We start from the raw sequence: 16,885 nt of genomic DNA on the forward strand, positions 1-16,885 counted from the left end.
AGAGGAGGGGGAGTAGGTGTGAGGATGTGGTGAGGCTCTGCCTCATTACAGATACAGAAAACACAATAACCTGACTCAATTCAACCTTATGGACATAATTAATACATATATATTATACAGAGTACAATAGTATGCACAATGCACTGTAGCTTGAACTTGAAAAAAACTACACCTGAGTCACATCCATTATGACACAGAAAATATATTTATTTGATTGTTTACTAAAAAAAAAAAAAAAAACAGTTTTCTGTAACACAGTGAATCCCCAAATATTTGTGGTTTCGGCTTTTGCAATCACACCCTTTTGCGCTTTTTAAGAAATTAATATTTGAATACAAAGTGCGGGAAAACAGACCGATAATATAACAATGCTCACGGGCATCTACAGTATTCTTTATTTTTTGTTAAGAGTGACCGTACATCCACTATGCCAGAATTATACTGCCCCTAGGTGGCCAGACGTGGCAGCACAATACCCATGAATTGAAGCAAAAATGTGAATGATTGAATGCTTTACATTGTATTTAATTACTTAACTGTAATTAGTTATTTGTGAAATAGCGGGAGTTCACTGCATTCAGCTATTTGTTTCCATGACAAAAAAGAAAAATGTGCACTCAAATCCTAAACTAAAGCACAAAACGAATGCACATTTATAAGGCAATTTGATCCCTACATGTTAATGGTGGCTATGCACTGGAATATATTACTTTTTACTCCAAAAAAGAATTATAAAACAAGAAAATAAATATAAAAATGTCACAGAATTTGTTATAGATTGGATTGTGCTGCTCATACAACAGCTTTTACAATCACACTCGTCCCAGTTTTTGTAAACGGGGTGAGAGAGGTTATCTGGTTCCTTCGTAAGATGGTCGATAATACGCCCTTATTTAAATCCATCTTTGGAAAACTCCCCGACATGTGCGCTCCTTCAGGCCGACGCTCACTTTCTCTGAGCAAACAGATGGACGGATGTATCGGAAGTGTTGTGCCAAGCCTCCTATGAGGACATGGGGGAAAAAAAAGTCTGCATCTTCTGCCTCCAAATGGCCAAGAGTTCCCACGTGTAAAGTACATCAGCCAGGTAAGCAAACCTTCCCAGCAAACAGCAGGCCCACGATGGTGAAAAATATGGACAGAACGAAGAGGACATAGGAGGAACCCACCCCGGTGTTGTTGGGCAGCTTGTATGGCTGTCCTCCAACCTCATTGACGTAGAAGCCGATAGGGAAAATGAGGGCGGCCATACAGAAGAGGACAACTGAGGTAAGACAAGGAGGAAAGCGTGAGAATTGTCAGAGGGATTCGCATTTGGTGTGGGGAAATATTGGAGGAACTATGCGAAGAGACCCTTCCAATAAGATTTCTTTCCTAAAGATCTCGTAATTCTAACGCCATCTTCCACAAGTAGCTCAAAATGGCATATGAATTAAAAAGTTGGCAGATTTACAAAGACAAATGAAGCGATAATACAAAATAAATTGACCGTGTCTTTCACTGGCCATTATTGCAATTAAGGAGGGAGGAAGCGGCGAGACACCTACGTCCTGTGAAGGCGATCCAGCGCGCATATCGGATGACCTCACGACGCCAGTGGGACATGACCAGCAGACAACATGTGACGGTCAGCGAGAGGATGCCCAGGATAATAAAGAAAAGGGTCGTGACCCACTCCGGGGGCATATGAGGGGGAATGCACGTTCGATCTCGGCCGTGAATGGTCTGGCACTGTCGGACCAGACCGACAGTCAGAGAGCCTGGATGGGGGAAAAAAAAAAAAACAAGTGTGATAACTTACTAATCATTTGATAACATTGCCATTTTTTTTTTTTTTTTACTTTTTCCTCTTTGTACTTGTGTGTACATTGAGCACCGGTAGCCAAAATAAATGAGTCACATGGCTTGAATCCTCCAGGTGGAAGATCTCACCCTCCCAAGAGACCTCATTAAAAGTCACACATTCTCCTTCATAATATTCCCGCCTTAATTATATGTGGCTAATTAAGCCAACACAAAGGATGGTGATTTCACAGACATAGAAATATTTACTGTATGGGACAATGTAAGACATGATACACATATTTTTTAGACCGATATCAGTATGAGTATTCACTGAGTACTTACGGATACTGCTCGTACTTTTGATATTAAAAACTTGTAAACTGAGGCACTTGTAAGTTAAGCTTTAATTGGTACAGAGCTTTGGCACCATCTTGTGGCATTAGTGCGTTATGGAAAAAGCATAAAACAGCAACTAGGTGAATAAATAGCCTCAATTATCCGCAACTAGGTGGCGCTGTACTTGGTCAATTTAACCCTTGGGTTTGCACTTTAGAGACAATCGTTTAAAACTCAGTTTCCCATAAGATGACTTCTTTAAACTGCCATAACGTGGGAAGTAGTAAAAGTTTAGCAAGAGGATTTCTTACCGGCTGACTCTCCGGTGCTGATCCAGTCCGGATTCGCGATGCTGGCGATGGCGAAGACTTCTGCAGCGAGGAAGAGACATCCTGATATGACTGTCAGTTTATCCATGTCCGTGGACACACACAGGTGGTGCTGGTGGTCCGGTCTTTGTGGCTCGATCCCACTTCAGGTGTCCACAGTTAGATGTGAATCACGCTCATGACGTTGAAAGTCCATCCATCCAAAACAACCGTTTTTATTCCTCCATTAGATTTTGCCATGCAGCCCTCGGAGGAGGGATTCACCGCCTGGTTTCACGTTCCGCCATCCCGGCAACTTTCCCACGATTATTTCTCAGCAAGACGTCTGGATTAGTCACACAAAGTGGATGCGTTAGCCGCTAGAATTATTCTGCAATCATACCAAATCCATGCAGTCGACTTTCCTGCAGCCCGCCGTAACACTCTCCCCTTAGGTTATAGAATTGTCAAAAACAAAATATTAGTATAACGTTCACTTCTTTGTCGCTATTAGTATTTTGTAAATTCAATTAAATACGTTCAAGCTAGACGACGTAGTGGGGTTTTTTTACGAAAAGAGGACGCGTTCAAGCTGCAAAAAACAAACTCAAATCCAGCAAGCTTGCTTTCTTCGCGTCTGTCAACGGGAAATCTCGCGATATCATACGGGAGGAGGTGCCCCGCGGCTACTTCAGGTACCTCCAAATCTCGTTTGATATGAAACGAGTAAATAACAAAATAAAAGAGAAAATTAACCCAGTGAGCATTAACTGTCAATTCCTATTAATGGGGAAAAAACCGGAACAAATATTATGAAATTATATAAACTGTATAAAATAGATAAAGCACTGAACAAAATAAATAAATGTTAAAGGTAAAAAAAGGCCAGAATACTCCAGTATTTTTTTTTAATTAATCATGTTAATAACTTGACACAATGAGAGGTTGAAAGAAGAAACAATAGCCTGAAAATTTGACTTCTGCTTGTAATCAAGTATTTCTTACTTGCCACGTTTGATGCAAGGTTGAAGGATGTATCCAAAGTCGTAGATGAAATAGATACATCCGAATTATTCAAAAAGTCTGTGGTTTTTAGTTTTCAATCACATTGCATTTGTGCATTTCAAATCCCCTGTTGATGAAAAAACAAAGCAATATATACTCAGTTTCATCAGTTATTTGGCTTTGGTAATACATTTTTTTAATCGTATAGAGACCTTATGAACAGCAACATGACAAATCACAACTGTGTCAGGCAGATAGAATTGATCCATTATTTTTTACATGAGCTATACATTAAACTGCATGTGGGTAAATGAGAAATGATGTTGCAATGACCTCAAAAGCAATCTTAACATATATAAAGACCCAGAGGACACCTCTCAGACCAACAGTGCAGGAACGGCGCATTTCTGTTACAGTGGAGGAAACAAATTCCAAAGTGAAACGACAAGCCGAGGAGGTGGTGGAAGCGCTGGTTTTAAATTTCGTCAACGAAGGGTGTTTTGACAAGATTCCCGCTGGAGGACATGGTCTTTTTGCCAGACACAAACTTTTTTGCAGCCTGGGAATAAATGCAACAATGAGGATCATTAAAATGTGCTTCAGTCAGTCACAGAGGAAATTTACTGACGAAATAAGCAATTCGGCCACATATACACTCATTCGGTACACTTTCACCATTTAAGATCGTTCTATATTCTGTACAAATTATTTAAAAATATTCTATAAATATACGAGATACAACAAATTACTACTACTTCATCTTGGTGTGATGCGCGACTACTTCAACCAAACTAGAAAAGTGTGACTTAAGATAAAAATACAAATTGTCATACATCAGATTTATCGGAGCACAAAGCAAACAAGGGTCTTACGTTGGCCACATCCGTTAAAGAGACGTTGTCGATCTTTTTGGCAAATTCCTCCGGGGAATGGTAGGAGCCATTAGCCAGTGCCTGAGTGCCTATGGCCTCAAGCAAACCTTCTGAAGTCTCCAGAGTCATCAGCAAGTGAGACTTGAGCGAAGTCCTAAGCAAAAAAAAAACAACAAGGGTCGCTCAACAACAGTTTCAAGCATACAGGGCGATTGAAAACACTTGTTTTTCACCTCGCAAATATTTGTAAATTATCTATGAGTATTTTGCCCTTGTACACTTGTTGGGGTTGTTATAAAGGGAAACAATTGCGTGAGTTGAATACTTCCAATTGCAAGGTTTCTTACTTGGCCCGAGTGAGGTCAGCAGCTGTGACTCCGCCCTCAGCCACAGCTTTCACCTCAGCAAGAGCGGCCTTGACGACCTGCAACGCACGCAAAAATATATAACATTATTTCTCATATTTGGGGACGTGCTGCTGGAGATTGTACGGATTACGGCAATGACTATACTTACATCGCCGGTAGATCCTGCTTGGGAAATGGTGTAGACTCCAAACAGCCCAGAGTCAGAGTAGCTGGCGTTGAAAGCACTCACCTGTCAAGATAACAAAAAAAAAAAAAACAATAAACCAAAATTGGATATAAAACTGAAAGGGGGGGGGTTGCAGTTTCACTCCAAGGCCGTTGTGTGCCTATCAGGCAACTGCTCACATCAAAGGGGTCAGCAGTTGCCTTGGAAACCCCCTGCACTAGTTTGCTAGTTGCATCAGAGCCCCTCTTGATCCGTGGACCAGCTCCCAGCAGGTGCTGCAGAACGCTGAAGGCCACAGCCTCACCGGTGCCAGAAGCTGCAGCCTCGCTCACAACGGCAGAGTGGACCAGGCTGCTGGTGCTCGGCAGCCGGACCTCACCTGGAGAGCATACAGAAATACAAGAAAAATAAAATAAGACAAGTTGGAGGACTTATTCTGACATCATGAATTCTATAACATGACTTACGTTCCACATAAGTATGATTAGTATGGTCAAATTGGAGCCTGTCAAGATTGTTTAATGTGTCCCGTACCTCCACGATAGCGGGCTTGGCCAGCTGATGTTCCGCCGCCACCGCGGATGTTAAGGAACTGCTCTCCTACTTGCTTCAGAACGGTATGATCCACACCTGTAGACACCATTGAAGCTCTTTTTCGTTTTTATTCATTTCTAATTCCAAGTGTACTCGAATGTTACATGAACGTCCTTACCAAGTCCAACAAGTGCCATTCTTGCACTTGTAAAATGATTCTGGACAAACTGGTGAAGCTGAAAACAAAAAATGAAAAGAGCAACAATCAAGCTTAGAGCTGGGCTTGACACTATCAGGAAGTAGAATAGAGGGACATTACTCACATGCTCAGACTGGATATTTCCCACCATGTAGTCAGGACAGTAAAGGGAGTTGGACAGAGCGTTCTTGTAGGCAGCTTCATGGAGACTTTCAACCACAGCTGGGACAAAACAATGAACAGCAAGCTTAATATTAGAATTTGCATGTGTGTAATGTTGAGAGAGCTGAGCCACTCACCTATGTGAGCACTCTGTCCTGCTTGGTCCTTGTCAACCTTTACCCTGGGTGTGAGATTGGACACCTCCCAGGGGCGAAACTCTGGCGCTGTTGTCACATTGATCAGATACTCCATCACTGTGTCGCTATTGAAGAAAGACACTCAAATAAAATACTTGCACATAACCTAATGCTTTTTGAGTGTGTCAGGAAAATAAATCTGACATGATTGGTGCTTACATGTCATCTCGCAAGCAGTCAACAGTGTAGATCATGTTCTCTCGGGATGAAGAAGCACTAGAGAGGCACAAATGTGAAAAAGAACAAAAAGGAATGAATACCACAAATGTTAAACTGTTTTTGTTTTCCTTCTCATGGCCACTGACCTCAGTTTCCCTCCTACAGCTTCGATAACACGGCATATCTTGAAAGCTGAAGCTCCTTTGGTAGTCTGGAAAAAAAGGCACTACAATTAAACTCTACTTTCTGCCATCTTTTGGCATCTGCAGATACAGGATGTGTCAATTATTAGTAGGTTTTAGATTTTGATGGCAGAGCTGTACACACTGTGATAGTAAAATGGAAAAAAAAAAATTGACAGTTGATCGTAGCAACGCATCATACCAGGTTGGCAGCCAGTCTGAGGACGTGGGTAACGCCCTGGTTGTCGAGGGTCTCATAACGACAGCCTGCCTTAACAAACACACCGATCTTGGAAGCTGGTGAGTAGTTTTCCAGGGAGGCGATCACCAGTCCACTGGGCAGTCGGCTCACCTGGAAGAGGACGACGAGAGATTTTAGATCATTTCCATCCGGAAAGATTAAAGTAGAGATGGATGACACAGCCTTAAAATACAATTTAACATCTTTTGCAGACACAACACAGAACTATGCTGTCCGGACCCAGACTTCCTCCTCACTGCGCAACATACATGAACATCCTGGATGGAGTGAGCAACCCCTGGAGTCAGCTTGAGACCACCCAGGGGCTCAACAAGAGAGCGGCCTGCTTTGACAGCTGCATAGAAGCGTCTCTGTGGAGAAGAAAACCATCATCAACAACCACTGACCTGCACATCTTGCGGCTGAAATTTAACATGTTCAGCAGCCCTGGTGGTCTCCACCTTACGGGCAGCCTGCGCCGCGTAAAGCCTGGTCTGAGAAAATAGTAAATGGAAGGTGGGATGATAGGTAGAACATTTCACATACTCTGAAATGACTAAACATGAGTTTGTTTCTCAACTCAGTGAACCTATATTGATAAGAAGCACAGAAAGCTTATCTTCCATGTTTAAATGATCTGAAGTTGTGAGATCTTTTCTCTTTTACTCTTCCCAACCTGTCTATTGTGAATATTAATTTGTATACTATTATTATACATTATAATAAAGCATAAATGGTAAACATAAGGAAGCGGCAGTCCTGAGGTTCTCAGGTGACAGCCCTTTTCCCACAGCGAGTGGGGACGTGAACTCGGAAGAATTCACCACACAATAAACGTGAAAAAGACAGCGACAACGTGAAAACCGTACCGATTTAATAAGAGGTTTGGTTTACATGTAGTCCTTACCGATAAATGCGTGAGTCCCCGGAACCCTTTCATTTGCCCTCGCTCTCTCCTTCAGACTAGGACGACGGAGTAATATGGCGGCGTCAAAGTGCCCTACTGGGCTCAACATCTTCTTTGTCGTGTTGATGTGATTTGTTACTGCCATCTACTGGTATGGAGAGTGGCTTGGTCACGCACTCCTATTTTTAAAACAATAACACAAACAATAATAAATTCCATGTAATCAAAATGTAAAAAAAAAAAACAGATGATACAATGTCAAGTAACTATTAATATAAGGACCCAAGTGAACAGAAGAAAAAACAAATGTCCATCCATTCATTGTATCATTTTTCAACTGTAGCAGTTCCATTCCAAATCGATAGGTAGCGTAAACGCACCGTTGTTAGACCAGGAAGAGGCACCCGAAGAAGAAGTTCCATTTCCGCTAGCAACTGCGTACGCTCATTAAGCTACACGTGAAGCAAACGTTTGAGCTAGCGACACGTTGAAACATTTGTGCATTTCGTAGCAGTGAAAGAGCAAATCTCTCAATTTCGCATTTTGTTGATCCTCTATCCCTATCCAAAGGGAAATACTCCTCCGTGAAGCATTTTGCCGAGAGGGAAGAAATACCAAGAACCGCAATGGTGAGGGTTTTGTTAAATGGACCAAACATGCTATTACCATGTGCATGCTAACCGCTAGTGTCAAAGTTTAAACCATTGAGAGAAGTTCAACTTTAAGATAACTGCGGAATTAATTGTACATTTGGATTACAATTTATTTATTTTTTATTTATGAGTGCAGAGTGAAGCTCCAGTAAACCCCAAGGCCTACCCGCTGGCCGACGCCGTACTCACCAAAACCATCCTGGATTTGGTGCAACAAGCTTCCAACTACAAGCAGATAAGGAAGGGGGCCAATGAAGGTGCGGTTGTTTATTTTTATCTGGATAGAGATAGGAAATTTTAATCAAATATTTGTGTCTGGCTATGTTTGTTAAACCAGTCCTGCTGTATACTTAAAATTGTTGCAGCTCAATTTAATTGAATAAAATTTGGGAAACACTACTATAAAGTGACTGACGTTTCCTTTATTATTACGCTTTTTCTCTCCCAGCCACAAAGACCCTGAACAGAGGAATTGCGGAATTCATTGTCATGGCTGCTGATGCTGAACCACTGGAGATCATCCTCCACCTTCCTTTGCTCTGCGAGGACAAAAACGTCCCGTATGTGTTTGTACGTTCCAAACAGGCCCTGGGCCGTGCCTGCGGGGCGTCTCGAGCAGTCATCGCTACCTCGGTCACCATAAAGGAGGGCTCTCAGCTGAAACCCCAGATCCAGAGTATCCAAATGGCTATTGAGAGACTGCTTGTGTAATTTTTTTTTTTTTGTTCATACAGAACAGGGAGTTTTCAATTAAGATATGTTAAATGAGAAGAAACTTCAGTTATGTTTATATGGTTAGTGTATTTGTTTGTCATGGCATTCCCTGATTCAGAATAAAATTTTTATAAACATTTTTCTATTTGTATTTTTGCATTGTTATGCTGTACAGTACACACAATTCATTATCAAATGCCTTAGATTTGTTCAATTAAAACATAAGCATAATCAAAAAAAGATGTGTGTATGGCAGGTGTCACAAAATGGATAGACTGAATTTTAAATAAAAGGTTAGGTTCAGCAACAAGTGAGATTTTTTTTTTGCAGAGATGTAATAGCTTTAAATTACACTGCATGGTCAAATCCATACTGTACAAGGCTCTATATTGGTCAAGTTAAAAATAAAATATACATTTGACGACCACGCGGCTGTGGATCACTAAGCAGAAGAACCACTAGGCTACGCTCAAGTGTTTGAGATAAACGCATCAGAATTTTACCACGACTGCAAAAAGATCCAAACTCCACAAGCAGACTCGCAGCAATGGCCGAGCTACCGATTGTCATTTCGGAAAATCAAGTTTCTCGTCTCTTACACTACAAGGAGCTCATCCCTCGTCTGGAGGAAGCTTTAGCCAAATTTTCCCGAAGGGATAGTTCGGAGGTGATTCAACCTGTAAGGTCTACTCTGCCTTTGCAGAAATTTAACGGGTAAGTCTAAAGTATGCTGACTGGTGGCGCTTGCGAAACAATTTTGATTCTATTCGTCCGGATTCTGCAGGGAAGCTAAAATTGGAGTTGCTATTCACTCGCAAATGAAAATCTGATAAACCCCCGTTACTCGCTTGGGACAGCTTCCAGCCGCTGACGCAAACTATATTGCGCTGAGAAATATGGATTTAACTATTACATCATTTTCCCCTAAAAATCCCATTTTACTTCAAATAAAAATAACATCAAATTGCAATTCAATGATTGTAAACTTAAATTAGTTAACTAAAATGTAACTGTAACTAATTAGATACAATAAATAGAATAAAAATGTGTTTATAAAAAAAAAAAAAATCATGCCACAGATGTGCTTAAGACTGTGATTCATGAAAAATTAAAATAAAAACTTTTCTCTTTTAAATAGAAACATGTGTTTGATGCCGACGTACATGGAAAACAACGGAATCTTGTGCACAAAGTTTGCGGGCGTCTATAATCGGGAGAAAAGTTCCGAACTGCCTTCAGTTAACGCCACGGTGGTGCTCCTGGACCCCGAGAGTGGAAGCATGAAAGCCGTGAGTGGCGCTTTTCCACGCATGTGACAGCTACACCACAGAAGGTTAAAGGTCACAACAATCTGCAGGTGATGGAGGGCAACGTCATCACGTGCATGAGGACAGCCGCGGTCTCTGCAATTTCTGCTAAGGTTTGCTCTCTCTGTTTGTGTTTTGGCATTGAAAGCAGCCATTCACAGTGTGCCCCAAAAAGAAATATTCATTTGTGCAGTTGCTAATGCCTCCCAAAGCAGAGGTGCTGGCCATATTGGGAACAGGACAACAAGCCCTAAGCCACTACACTGTCTTCACTGAGATGTTTTCATTTAATGAGGTACATAGTTTATCACACAATGTAGTGCATAGATTTGTTGTTGTTGTTGTAATTACTGTAAAAAAAAAAAATCCCCCACATCAGAAAAATATGGAATACATTTTTTCCCACATTGAAATATATATTCTGTGCAGGAATGTATTATTCACTGCAAGGCGGGTTTTTTTTCGGGAGAAATTGATTATGCAAGTTTCATGCCCAAGGGTGCCGAAGTATTTTGTGTCAAACAATCACGGGCATGGAAATGAGCAGATGTTTGTGAACACTATTTAACCAGCAAGTCAAATATTAACATGTCCTCAAAACAACTTGGATTTACTTCAGTAATGTTTAAGCAAGTCCAAAAGAAATGTAACTGTTAAACCCTAAACATAGATGGTGCTGAACACAATTGTACCCAAAATACATCTTGTAGTAAATCATTTTGTCTGTAGTTCCTTCTAGTTCCAGGGTAGCAAAAATCTGTGTCCAGTAAAACCCCCTTCATCACCAGCTCCCGGTTTACTATGATTTTTTTTGGGGACAATTTATTTAACTATGATTAGTGATATATATTGTCACAAGTTTGTTAGTCTGGGAAAACACAGTATTTGTTTATTTATGATCATTTTTGAGAATGTTTACTTTAACCTTGAATTCTGGTGAAAGGTGCGAGTGTGGGGCCACAGAAAAGAAGGAATGTCAAGATTTCAGAGTTCTATCAGTGGTCCCGTTACCCTCTGCGACTCCGCCGAGGCAGCTGTGACGGGAGCTGACGTCATAGTGACCGTCACCTCGAGTTCTGAGCCGGTGCTCTTTGGACAGTGGGTCAAACCGGGAGCTCATGTGGCAGGTGAGCATCCAATGTCAGCCCCCCTCCCCAAATTGCAAAGCTTAACCATAAAAAAAAAAAAAAAAATCTTACCGGGCGGGCAGCGGTGGGAGCTTGCAGCCCGAAATCTCGAGAGCTGGATGACGTTCTGATGAAGGAGGCGGTGGTGTACGTTGACAGCAGGGAGGGAGCCATGGTCGAATCTGGTGACATCATCCTCTCCGGGGTCAGCCAGTCATTTATTATAATTCATCACTTCAATTCACTGGACTTTGTGCTGAAGTTTAAAGACGTCATCATTTTTTTAGGTGGAAGTGTTTGCAGAACTCGGCGAAATCATCAGTGGAGTAAAACCTGCACTCCGAGATAAAACAACATTGTTTAAATCACTTGGTGAGTACTCCTGATACTTTGACTTCACACTTCTCATACAACAAAGTGTGCATTTATTTATTTATTTATTTTTTTACAGGAATGGGAGTTGAAGATGCAGTGAGTGCCAAGCTGGTGTTTGAACAATGGAAATCAACAACCAACTAACATTGACATCACTTACCTATATCATTTTGGAGGATTTTATTTACTTATAAAACATGAAATGATACCATATTAGGCAAAACTGTAAATTCAAGTGTGCACAATGAGGCTCCACTGAAACATGAAACCAAGACGTCAACTTGATCATTGCTCATTTGGGCGGGGTGGTGTCGACAACGCGTTCAAAGGTTACATGCCAGCTGATGATCACGTATGTACTGGCTCCTCATGATGCAAGAGGCAGGATCTCAAAAAGAAAAAGAAGAGCTTGGGAAATGTTAATTGTTGGGAAAGCATCGAAGGTCAAATATTCAAGTCATAAAATCTGCACTTATAAACAACTGGCTGAGCATTGAAAATACTGATTTTATATGAACGACTTCACTTTTGTGCTGAGCATCACGTACGGCTGTTGAAACTCGCGTCATTTCTCAGCAAGCATTCTACAGCTTCTTTATAAGCAATCACATTGTTTTACTGCTTGCTGACTCTAAAATCAGACAGTTAACAATCGCTCCTTCGATAACAATTGAACAATAAAAAAAAAAAAAAAAGAGAAGTTAATTGAAAAGTGATTTTACCACTGCCTGAAGGTGGATTTAGGGGGTGCTGAACTCAATTGAACAAAACATATGAAAAACACTTCCTCTTATGGAGTTAAGTCATGAAGGCCTCGGGAATTTCTAACTAAAGTAAAAATATCTTCAAAAGGTCTTACTTCATCATCCAAACATTGAATAGAAAATGACCAAGAAGCTCTTGATCAAACAACAAAAAAAAGAAGACTTTTTTTTTTTTTTTACCTTTCAATAAGGACTTAGCCTGATCTAATGAGTGTTGACAAAAGAAAAAAAAAATAACAAAGAACAATCAGGAAAGTAGGGCAACAAACTCAATGTTGCCGGACGAGTTGGGATGGCAATCGTTTCCAGGCTCCAGCGTTTACAAAACGCTGCACTTCCTTCTTCTTTTCTTGACGGGCGGCGGGCAGAGGACCGCCCGGATGGCTTCATCAAACACCGTTTTAAGGCCGCGCTGTGTCAAAGCTGAACACTCTAGATACTTTACGGCACCTGGTGGAGGAAAAAAATAAATGATAATATTTCTAAAACAAAGAGATAGGCCACGTAAATTGTAGATAAGGTCATTTCAACAATAGGTTGTCGATGCAAATTGTGCACATCACTGACTTATTTCTTTCGCCATGGCCAAGCCCTGAGGGTAAATGATAGGCCCCAGTTTCTTCTCCTTGAGCTTCTCGATGGTGTCCTTGTCGTCCCTCAGGTCGAGCTTGGTGCCCACCAGGATGATGGGGGTGTTGGGGCAGTGGTGTCTTACCTCAGGGTACCACTGGTGAGCAAAGACAGTGGGACAATAAGCGGCTTCAAAGACCCCAAAAGATGGAACATGGAAAAATGATTATTAAAACAAAGAGGCCATATTCTTACCTTGGCCCGGACATTTTCAAAAGAAGCGGGACTAACTAGCGAGAAGCAAATCAGGAAGACATCCTGGGGGGAAACAAAATAGCATGAGAGAAAAGCATAGATTTCTACATTTTAAAGAAACTGAAAATGGCATTTGGTTAAATACACAATCTCTTTGTTTTCCATTTAGTTTGGCAGTGAATTTCAACTGGGAGTGGCGATACACAAATTTAAGCATCTTTTTTTTTTTTGGACCTGAAGCATTTTTTTGGAGCATTGTTCTGAATAATTGGCAAATTGATGCTTTTGTTCATGTTCCGATTCTCACATTATCCTGAAAAACTAGTTATTCGGGTCATCTGCAAGTCGAGGAACAACACTTGGTTTACCTTTGCACGAGATTAACATTTGATTGAAAATGCAAAAAGTGTGATAACATTGCAAAAGAAATGGAAAAAATTAAGACAATCTGAAGTGAAGATGTGGGTGAATGCTTTTTTCCCCCCCCCCGGCATTGTAATCCTGCAGAAACTATGTGTTCACTTAAGACCTGACCCCCACTCTCTGAGGCACAGAGACAGATTTGTCGTGAGGACAAAGGCCAGTAAACAAGAGCTCCTTTCTCTCCCTCCAGCTGCCTTCCAGACCGTGTATAGGTACTATGGATACAAGGCTCCAAATTGCTGAGCGTGCACACTGCCCCCGTCTGGGGCTGCGAATGACTCAAAATTGTCGGTGACGAGCTGAAAGGCGTGACAGCATAGCATGGGACAAGCAAAGCGCCACTCGTCTACGTACGGTTTGTGGGTAGGACAGTGGCCTGAGTCGGTCGTAGTCCTCCTGTCCCGCAGTATCCCAGAGGCCGAGGTTCACCGGCTTACCGTCCACCATCACATTGGCGGAATAGTTGTCAAAACTGAAGGGGGGAAAAAAAATCATTTTAAGGGGAGTGGGGGCATTTGTTAAGTCTCTCTGTGTTCTAGTGTGGCTTACACAGTGGGGATGTACTCTCCAGGGAAAGCATTGGTAGTGTAGCTGATGAGCAGGCAGGTTTTACCCACAGCCCTAGAAAAAAGAAAGCAAAAGTTATTTTGAATATTTTACCATATTGCTCTTTGTACGAGAGGGAAAAAGAATTGATATCAGAAGTTTTGATTACGATCTTCATTTATAAGGGACATATCCCCAGCCCTATAGTAATTGGCCCTGGGTCCAAAGGTTGCTGGGTAAATGTGATTGCTTTATCAAATCAAAATTCAAGAATGGGCATTACACTGTATAATTGTGCTATAATTAATTTCATATCCGTGAAAACATTTGATTTTATGTATGTGATGTTATGACAAAGTTGGACTTGCGAGGATAAGTAAGCATGACCGCTGCGCTATCTGAAGCAACAGCTGTGGCAGCCCGTTAGCCGCTAACTGGGTCAACGTAAATAAATGAACGAAAACAACATCAACAACACTTTAAGCTCTCAACTGCGATCATAACTGTGTTAGAAGTTGGCGAAAAAGGAGAATATAAAGTTAAACTCACCCGTCACCCACCACCACACACTTAATGGCCTGCATCGGGAGTGCTCCTTGCTTAGCTCAGTTAGCTTAGCCAGTCGAAAATCAACAAGTCCTTTAAAAAACGGTAACGTGAACGTGACAGCGCTTGAATAGAAAACAGTTGGATAATGAAGGTGATGTTTGTAATTTGGCCCACTCCCAAAGCTTACACGGCAAGAAGAGATGGATAGACACGCCAAAGTTGGAAAAGAGAAGGCAACACCCAATGAGGAAGAAAAAAAAAAAAAACCCCACTGGAGTCGAGATTAAAAGGAAAAGCAGCCGCACTTTGTGGAGAGATGAAGCCGGAGAATCCCTGCAAGGCACATCCGGTCAAACCATGACAGGCAAATGCTGCCACCTACTGCTTAGAACCAGGGCTGCAGGCTCTGATTCATTTGACTTAAAAATCGGCATAAATATTGTATTGGAATACTGTAGGCCAGATTTATTCTTTTAAACCAATAAATAAAATAGATTACTCTAATGTAGACACCGCCTGAGTAGTAAAATTGCTAGAAATAATCTAGTTCTAGTCATTGAAACAAAAGTGAGGGTTCTGTCACCAACCCATTAGGGGGGGGGCTTGTAAAACAAAACACAGGATGTAAAATGACGCAAGATGCTGAAATATTTCTCAAATGTATATTGGGGTGCGCAGGAAGTCGGCAGTCACCTGATTTTGGAGTCAACATTTCAAAAGCGCAATTGGGGATGCAGTACATGCCTGCAAAGCATTTCCCCCGATTCGATGAGCTCATAAAACAGATGGTTGAACCCAGCTGAGGTTGTTGCTTTGGAGGAGTAGTTATCCTGCATAACCAATGCAAATGTCGAATACAGACCTACATAGAGACAACTCGAGATTTTCATTATTATTTTTTGCATACGCAGATTGTTAGTCATCACAAGAGATGTTAGACTTGTGAGGTCCCATGGAGTCACAAAGCTATGTTTATCTGATCTGTTCAGAAAACACAGCATGGTAACAATAGGCCATGAGTCATCTCTGTGATCCGATTGGATCAGATGTAACGAAGCTGTGAGGCGAGTCACATGCTGATGCTGGATATGGTGGCAAATTTCTGGCCGTGGCAAGACTTTGAAAACACAACTCGCCCATTTGGAAAGATGCTGCGAGCGCTTCTGCAGCGTTAGCAAAACTAAACTAGCATTAGAAGTGTAAACAAGCCCACGATAGAAACGGATGAGACCTTTATAATGTAGAATCAATTAAAAAACAAAAACGTACCTGTTGAGCAGAAATGTTGGCCCATTCCAAAAATGACAGAGGTAGATATTCCGAAATAGTTCCAGCAAAGCTCTTGAAGCCCAACCTAAGAAGTAGAGCGTCTTTAAAAATAAATAAAATCAAGAAAAAACAAGCTCAAAATAAGAACTGAAAATGTGTTTGTGATAAAGACTTGAATTTGCAATCATTTTGATCACATGTTGTTGGTTTTGCGCGCCACATTTCCCAGAAGGCTTGTCAACAACTCTTTGCATGAAACCAAGATACGAAGATCTATTTCCAATCGCCTCGGGACCGTGTTGACAATACTTTTGGATTCTGAGTGCGGTTGAAATCAAACTGCAAATGTAAGAGTACCCTGCAGAGTTATATGTTCCTTCTCTTTGCATTAAATCAACACAAGTGGCTTTCATCATCAGAATCATGGCAAACAAAATGTCCAGCTTCGCCGCGCACCAACGTGGTCATCTGTAAGCACTCAGCGACTCTCCGGGTCACTTCACCTTCATCTCCCCGAGATGTGTGCATGACGGATCTTAATGTGGCTGACACGTACTCCCTTGTGGGGGGGGGGGGGCTGCCTTGCAGCACATCCGTCCGAATTTGTTAATCTCACCCTTATAATATGTTTTAGTGGTAGCTGGGATGGGTCAGAAAAAAAAGTCAGACTCTCACATGGTATTTGCACATCCAAATTGATTTGCAGGACATGTGCTTTGTATCTAGAATGGTGCACATTGTGAAGAACACATGCGTCAAGTTAGCCTTTCATTGATCGCAGGACTTTGGCACGGCTGAACTGTGGGATTTGGAGAGGAACGTTCCCATCAGATTCATTCTGGAGTAGAAAATATGGATGTTGGACATATGAACATGGAATAACCTATCGGTACTTACTGTAAGTGTGTCATA

General features: G+C 41.5%; 6 protein-coding genes across 7 annotated transcripts in view; 2 read left to right on the plus strand and 4 right to left on the minus strand.

Moving 5' to 3' along the window:
- faap100 (FA core complex associated protein 100) overlaps nucleotides 1-1,264 on the minus strand; it is a 30,683-nt gene extending 29,419 nt beyond the window's left edge. Inside the window, exon 1 of the mRNA XM_085903871.1 lies at nucleotides 1,170-1,264. The gene's annotated coding sequence lies outside the window, so the exon portion shown is untranslated. The remainder of the gene's footprint in view (nucleotides 1-1,169) is intronic.
- On the minus strand, nucleotides 61-3,585 carry LOC147039655 (uncharacterized protein C16orf52 homolog B-like). The gene is made up of 4 exons (XM_085903885.1): nucleotides 3,435-3,585; nucleotides 2,433-2,775; nucleotides 1,548-1,760; nucleotides 61-1,264 (listed from the first exon to the last, which is right to left on the minus strand). The coding sequence occupies exons 2-4, from the start codon at nucleotides 2,536-2,538 to the stop codon at nucleotides 1,080-1,082; spliced, it is 504 nt and encodes a 167-aa protein (XP_085760011.1). The 5' UTR covers nucleotides 2,539-2,775; nucleotides 3,435-3,585; the 3' UTR covers nucleotides 61-1,079.
- uqcrc2b (ubiquinol-cytochrome c reductase core protein 2b) lies at nucleotides 3,321-11,447 on the minus strand. Of its 2 annotated transcripts, none has more exons than XM_085903877.1 (15): nucleotides 11,295-11,447; nucleotides 7,422-7,600; nucleotides 6,784-6,885; nucleotides 6,476-6,625; nucleotides 6,238-6,302; nucleotides 6,092-6,148; nucleotides 5,873-5,997; nucleotides 5,698-5,795; nucleotides 5,553-5,610; nucleotides 5,375-5,470; nucleotides 5,020-5,219; nucleotides 4,823-4,903; nucleotides 4,654-4,730; nucleotides 4,307-4,460; nucleotides 3,321-3,993 (listed from the first exon to the last, which is right to left on the minus strand). In XM_085903877.1, exons 2-15 carry the CDS (start codon nucleotides 7,452-7,454, stop codon nucleotides 3,910-3,912), a joined length of 1,380 nt encoding a protein of 459 aa, XP_085760003.1. In that variant the 5' UTR covers nucleotides 7,455-7,600; nucleotides 11,295-11,447; the 3' UTR covers nucleotides 3,321-3,909. The 2 variants fall into 2 exon arrangements, with proteins under 2 accessions (XP_085760003.1, XP_085760004.1); XM_085903878.1 differs by lacking the exon at nucleotides 6,784-6,885 and adding an exon at nucleotides 6,922-7,008.
- On the plus strand, nucleotides 7,819-8,927 carry LOC147039657 (NHP2-like protein 1). Its single transcript, XM_085903891.1, has 3 exons — nucleotides 7,819-8,050; nucleotides 8,211-8,331; nucleotides 8,523-8,927. Exons 1-3 carry the CDS (start codon nucleotides 8,048-8,050, stop codon nucleotides 8,783-8,785), a joined length of 387 nt encoding a protein of 128 aa, XP_085760017.1. The 5' UTR covers nucleotides 7,819-8,047; the 3' UTR covers nucleotides 8,786-8,927.
- crym (crystallin, mu) lies at nucleotides 9,318-12,343 on the plus strand. The gene is made up of 8 exons (XM_085903883.1): nucleotides 9,318-9,502; nucleotides 9,927-10,077; nucleotides 10,146-10,208; nucleotides 10,289-10,390; nucleotides 11,039-11,222; nucleotides 11,306-11,427; nucleotides 11,510-11,594; nucleotides 11,674-12,343. Exons 1-8 carry the CDS (start codon nucleotides 9,336-9,338, stop codon nucleotides 11,739-11,741), a joined length of 942 nt encoding a protein of 313 aa, XP_085760009.1. The 5' UTR covers nucleotides 9,318-9,335; the 3' UTR covers nucleotides 11,742-12,343.
- On the minus strand, nucleotides 11,609-14,794 carry LOC147039659 (ras-related C3 botulinum toxin substrate 1-like). The gene is made up of 6 exons (XM_085903884.1): nucleotides 14,705-14,794; nucleotides 14,159-14,230; nucleotides 13,964-14,081; nucleotides 13,187-13,249; nucleotides 12,929-13,088; nucleotides 11,609-12,811 (listed from the first exon to the last, which is right to left on the minus strand). The coding sequence occupies exons 1-6, from the start codon at nucleotides 14,737-14,739 to the stop codon at nucleotides 12,681-12,683; spliced, it is 579 nt and encodes a 192-aa protein (XP_085760010.1). The 5' UTR covers nucleotides 14,740-14,794; the 3' UTR covers nucleotides 11,609-12,680.
- Between the last annotated feature and the right edge of the window lie 2,091 nt (nucleotides 14,795-16,885).

The sequence above is a fragment of the Syngnathus leptorhynchus genome, chromosome 22 (genome assembly GCF_054491065.1).
Source record: "Syngnathus leptorhynchus isolate UIUO chromosome 22, UIUO_Slep, whole genome shotgun sequence".
NCBI classification, from domain to species: Eukaryota; Metazoa; Chordata; class Actinopteri; order Syngnathiformes; family Syngnathidae; genus Syngnathus; species Syngnathus leptorhynchus.

Excerpts from the sequence above, each read along its gene's own strand:
- crym (XM_085903883.1), top strand. The coding sequence starts at position 9,336 with ATGGCCGAGCTACCGATTGTCATTTCGGAAAATCAAGTTTCTCGTCTC. Across the intron at positions 10,391-11,038 it reads AGATGTTTTCATTTAATGAG|GTGCGAGTGTGGGGCCACAG; the intron begins GTACATAGTTTA and ends TTCTGGTGAAAG. Across the intron at positions 11,595-11,673 it reads AACATTGTTTAAATCACTTG|GAATGGGAGTTGAAGATGCA; the intron begins GTGAGTACTCCT and ends ATTTTTTTACAG.
- uqcrc2b (XM_085903877.1), bottom strand. The coding sequence starts at position 7,454 with ATGAAAGGGTTCCGGGGACTCACGCATTTATCG. Across the intron at positions 6,149-6,237 it reads GCTGTAGGAGGGAAACTGAG|TGCTTCTTCATCCCGAGAGA; the intron begins GTCAGTGGCCAT and ends GTGCCTCTCTAG. Across the intron at positions 5,471-5,552 it reads AATGGCACTTGTTGGACTTG|GTGTGGATCATACCGTTCTG; the intron begins GTAAGGACGTTC and ends TGGTGTCTACAG.
- LOC147039655 (XM_085903885.1), bottom strand. The coding sequence starts at position 2,538 with ATGGATAAACTGACAGTCATATCAGGATGTCTCTTCCTCGCTGCAGAA. Across the intron at positions 1,761-2,432 it reads CAGCACCGGAGAGTCAGCCG|GCTCTCTGACTGTCGGTCTG; the intron begins GTAAGAAATCCT and ends TCCCCCATCCAG. Across the intron at positions 1,265-1,547 it reads CTGGATCGCCTTCACAGGAC|TTGTCCTCTTCTGTATGGCC; the intron begins GTAGGTGTCTCG and ends GTCTTACCTCAG.
- LOC147039657 (XM_085903891.1), top strand. Across the intron at positions 8,332-8,522 it reads AAGGAAGGGGGCCAATGAAG|CCACAAAGACCCTGAACAGA; the intron begins GTGCGGTTGTTT and ends TTTCTCTCCCAG.
- LOC147039659 (XM_085903884.1), bottom strand. The coding sequence starts at position 14,739 with ATGCAGGCCATTAAGTGTGTGGTGGTGGGTGACGG. Across the intron at positions 14,082-14,158 it reads GGAGAGTACATCCCCACTGT|TTTTGACAACTATTCCGCCA; the intron begins GTAAGCCACACT and ends TCCCCCCTTCAG. Across the intron at positions 13,250-13,963 it reads CACTGTCCTACCCACAAACC|GATGTCTTCCTGATTTGCTT; the intron begins GTACGTAGACGA and ends GTTTCCCCCCAG.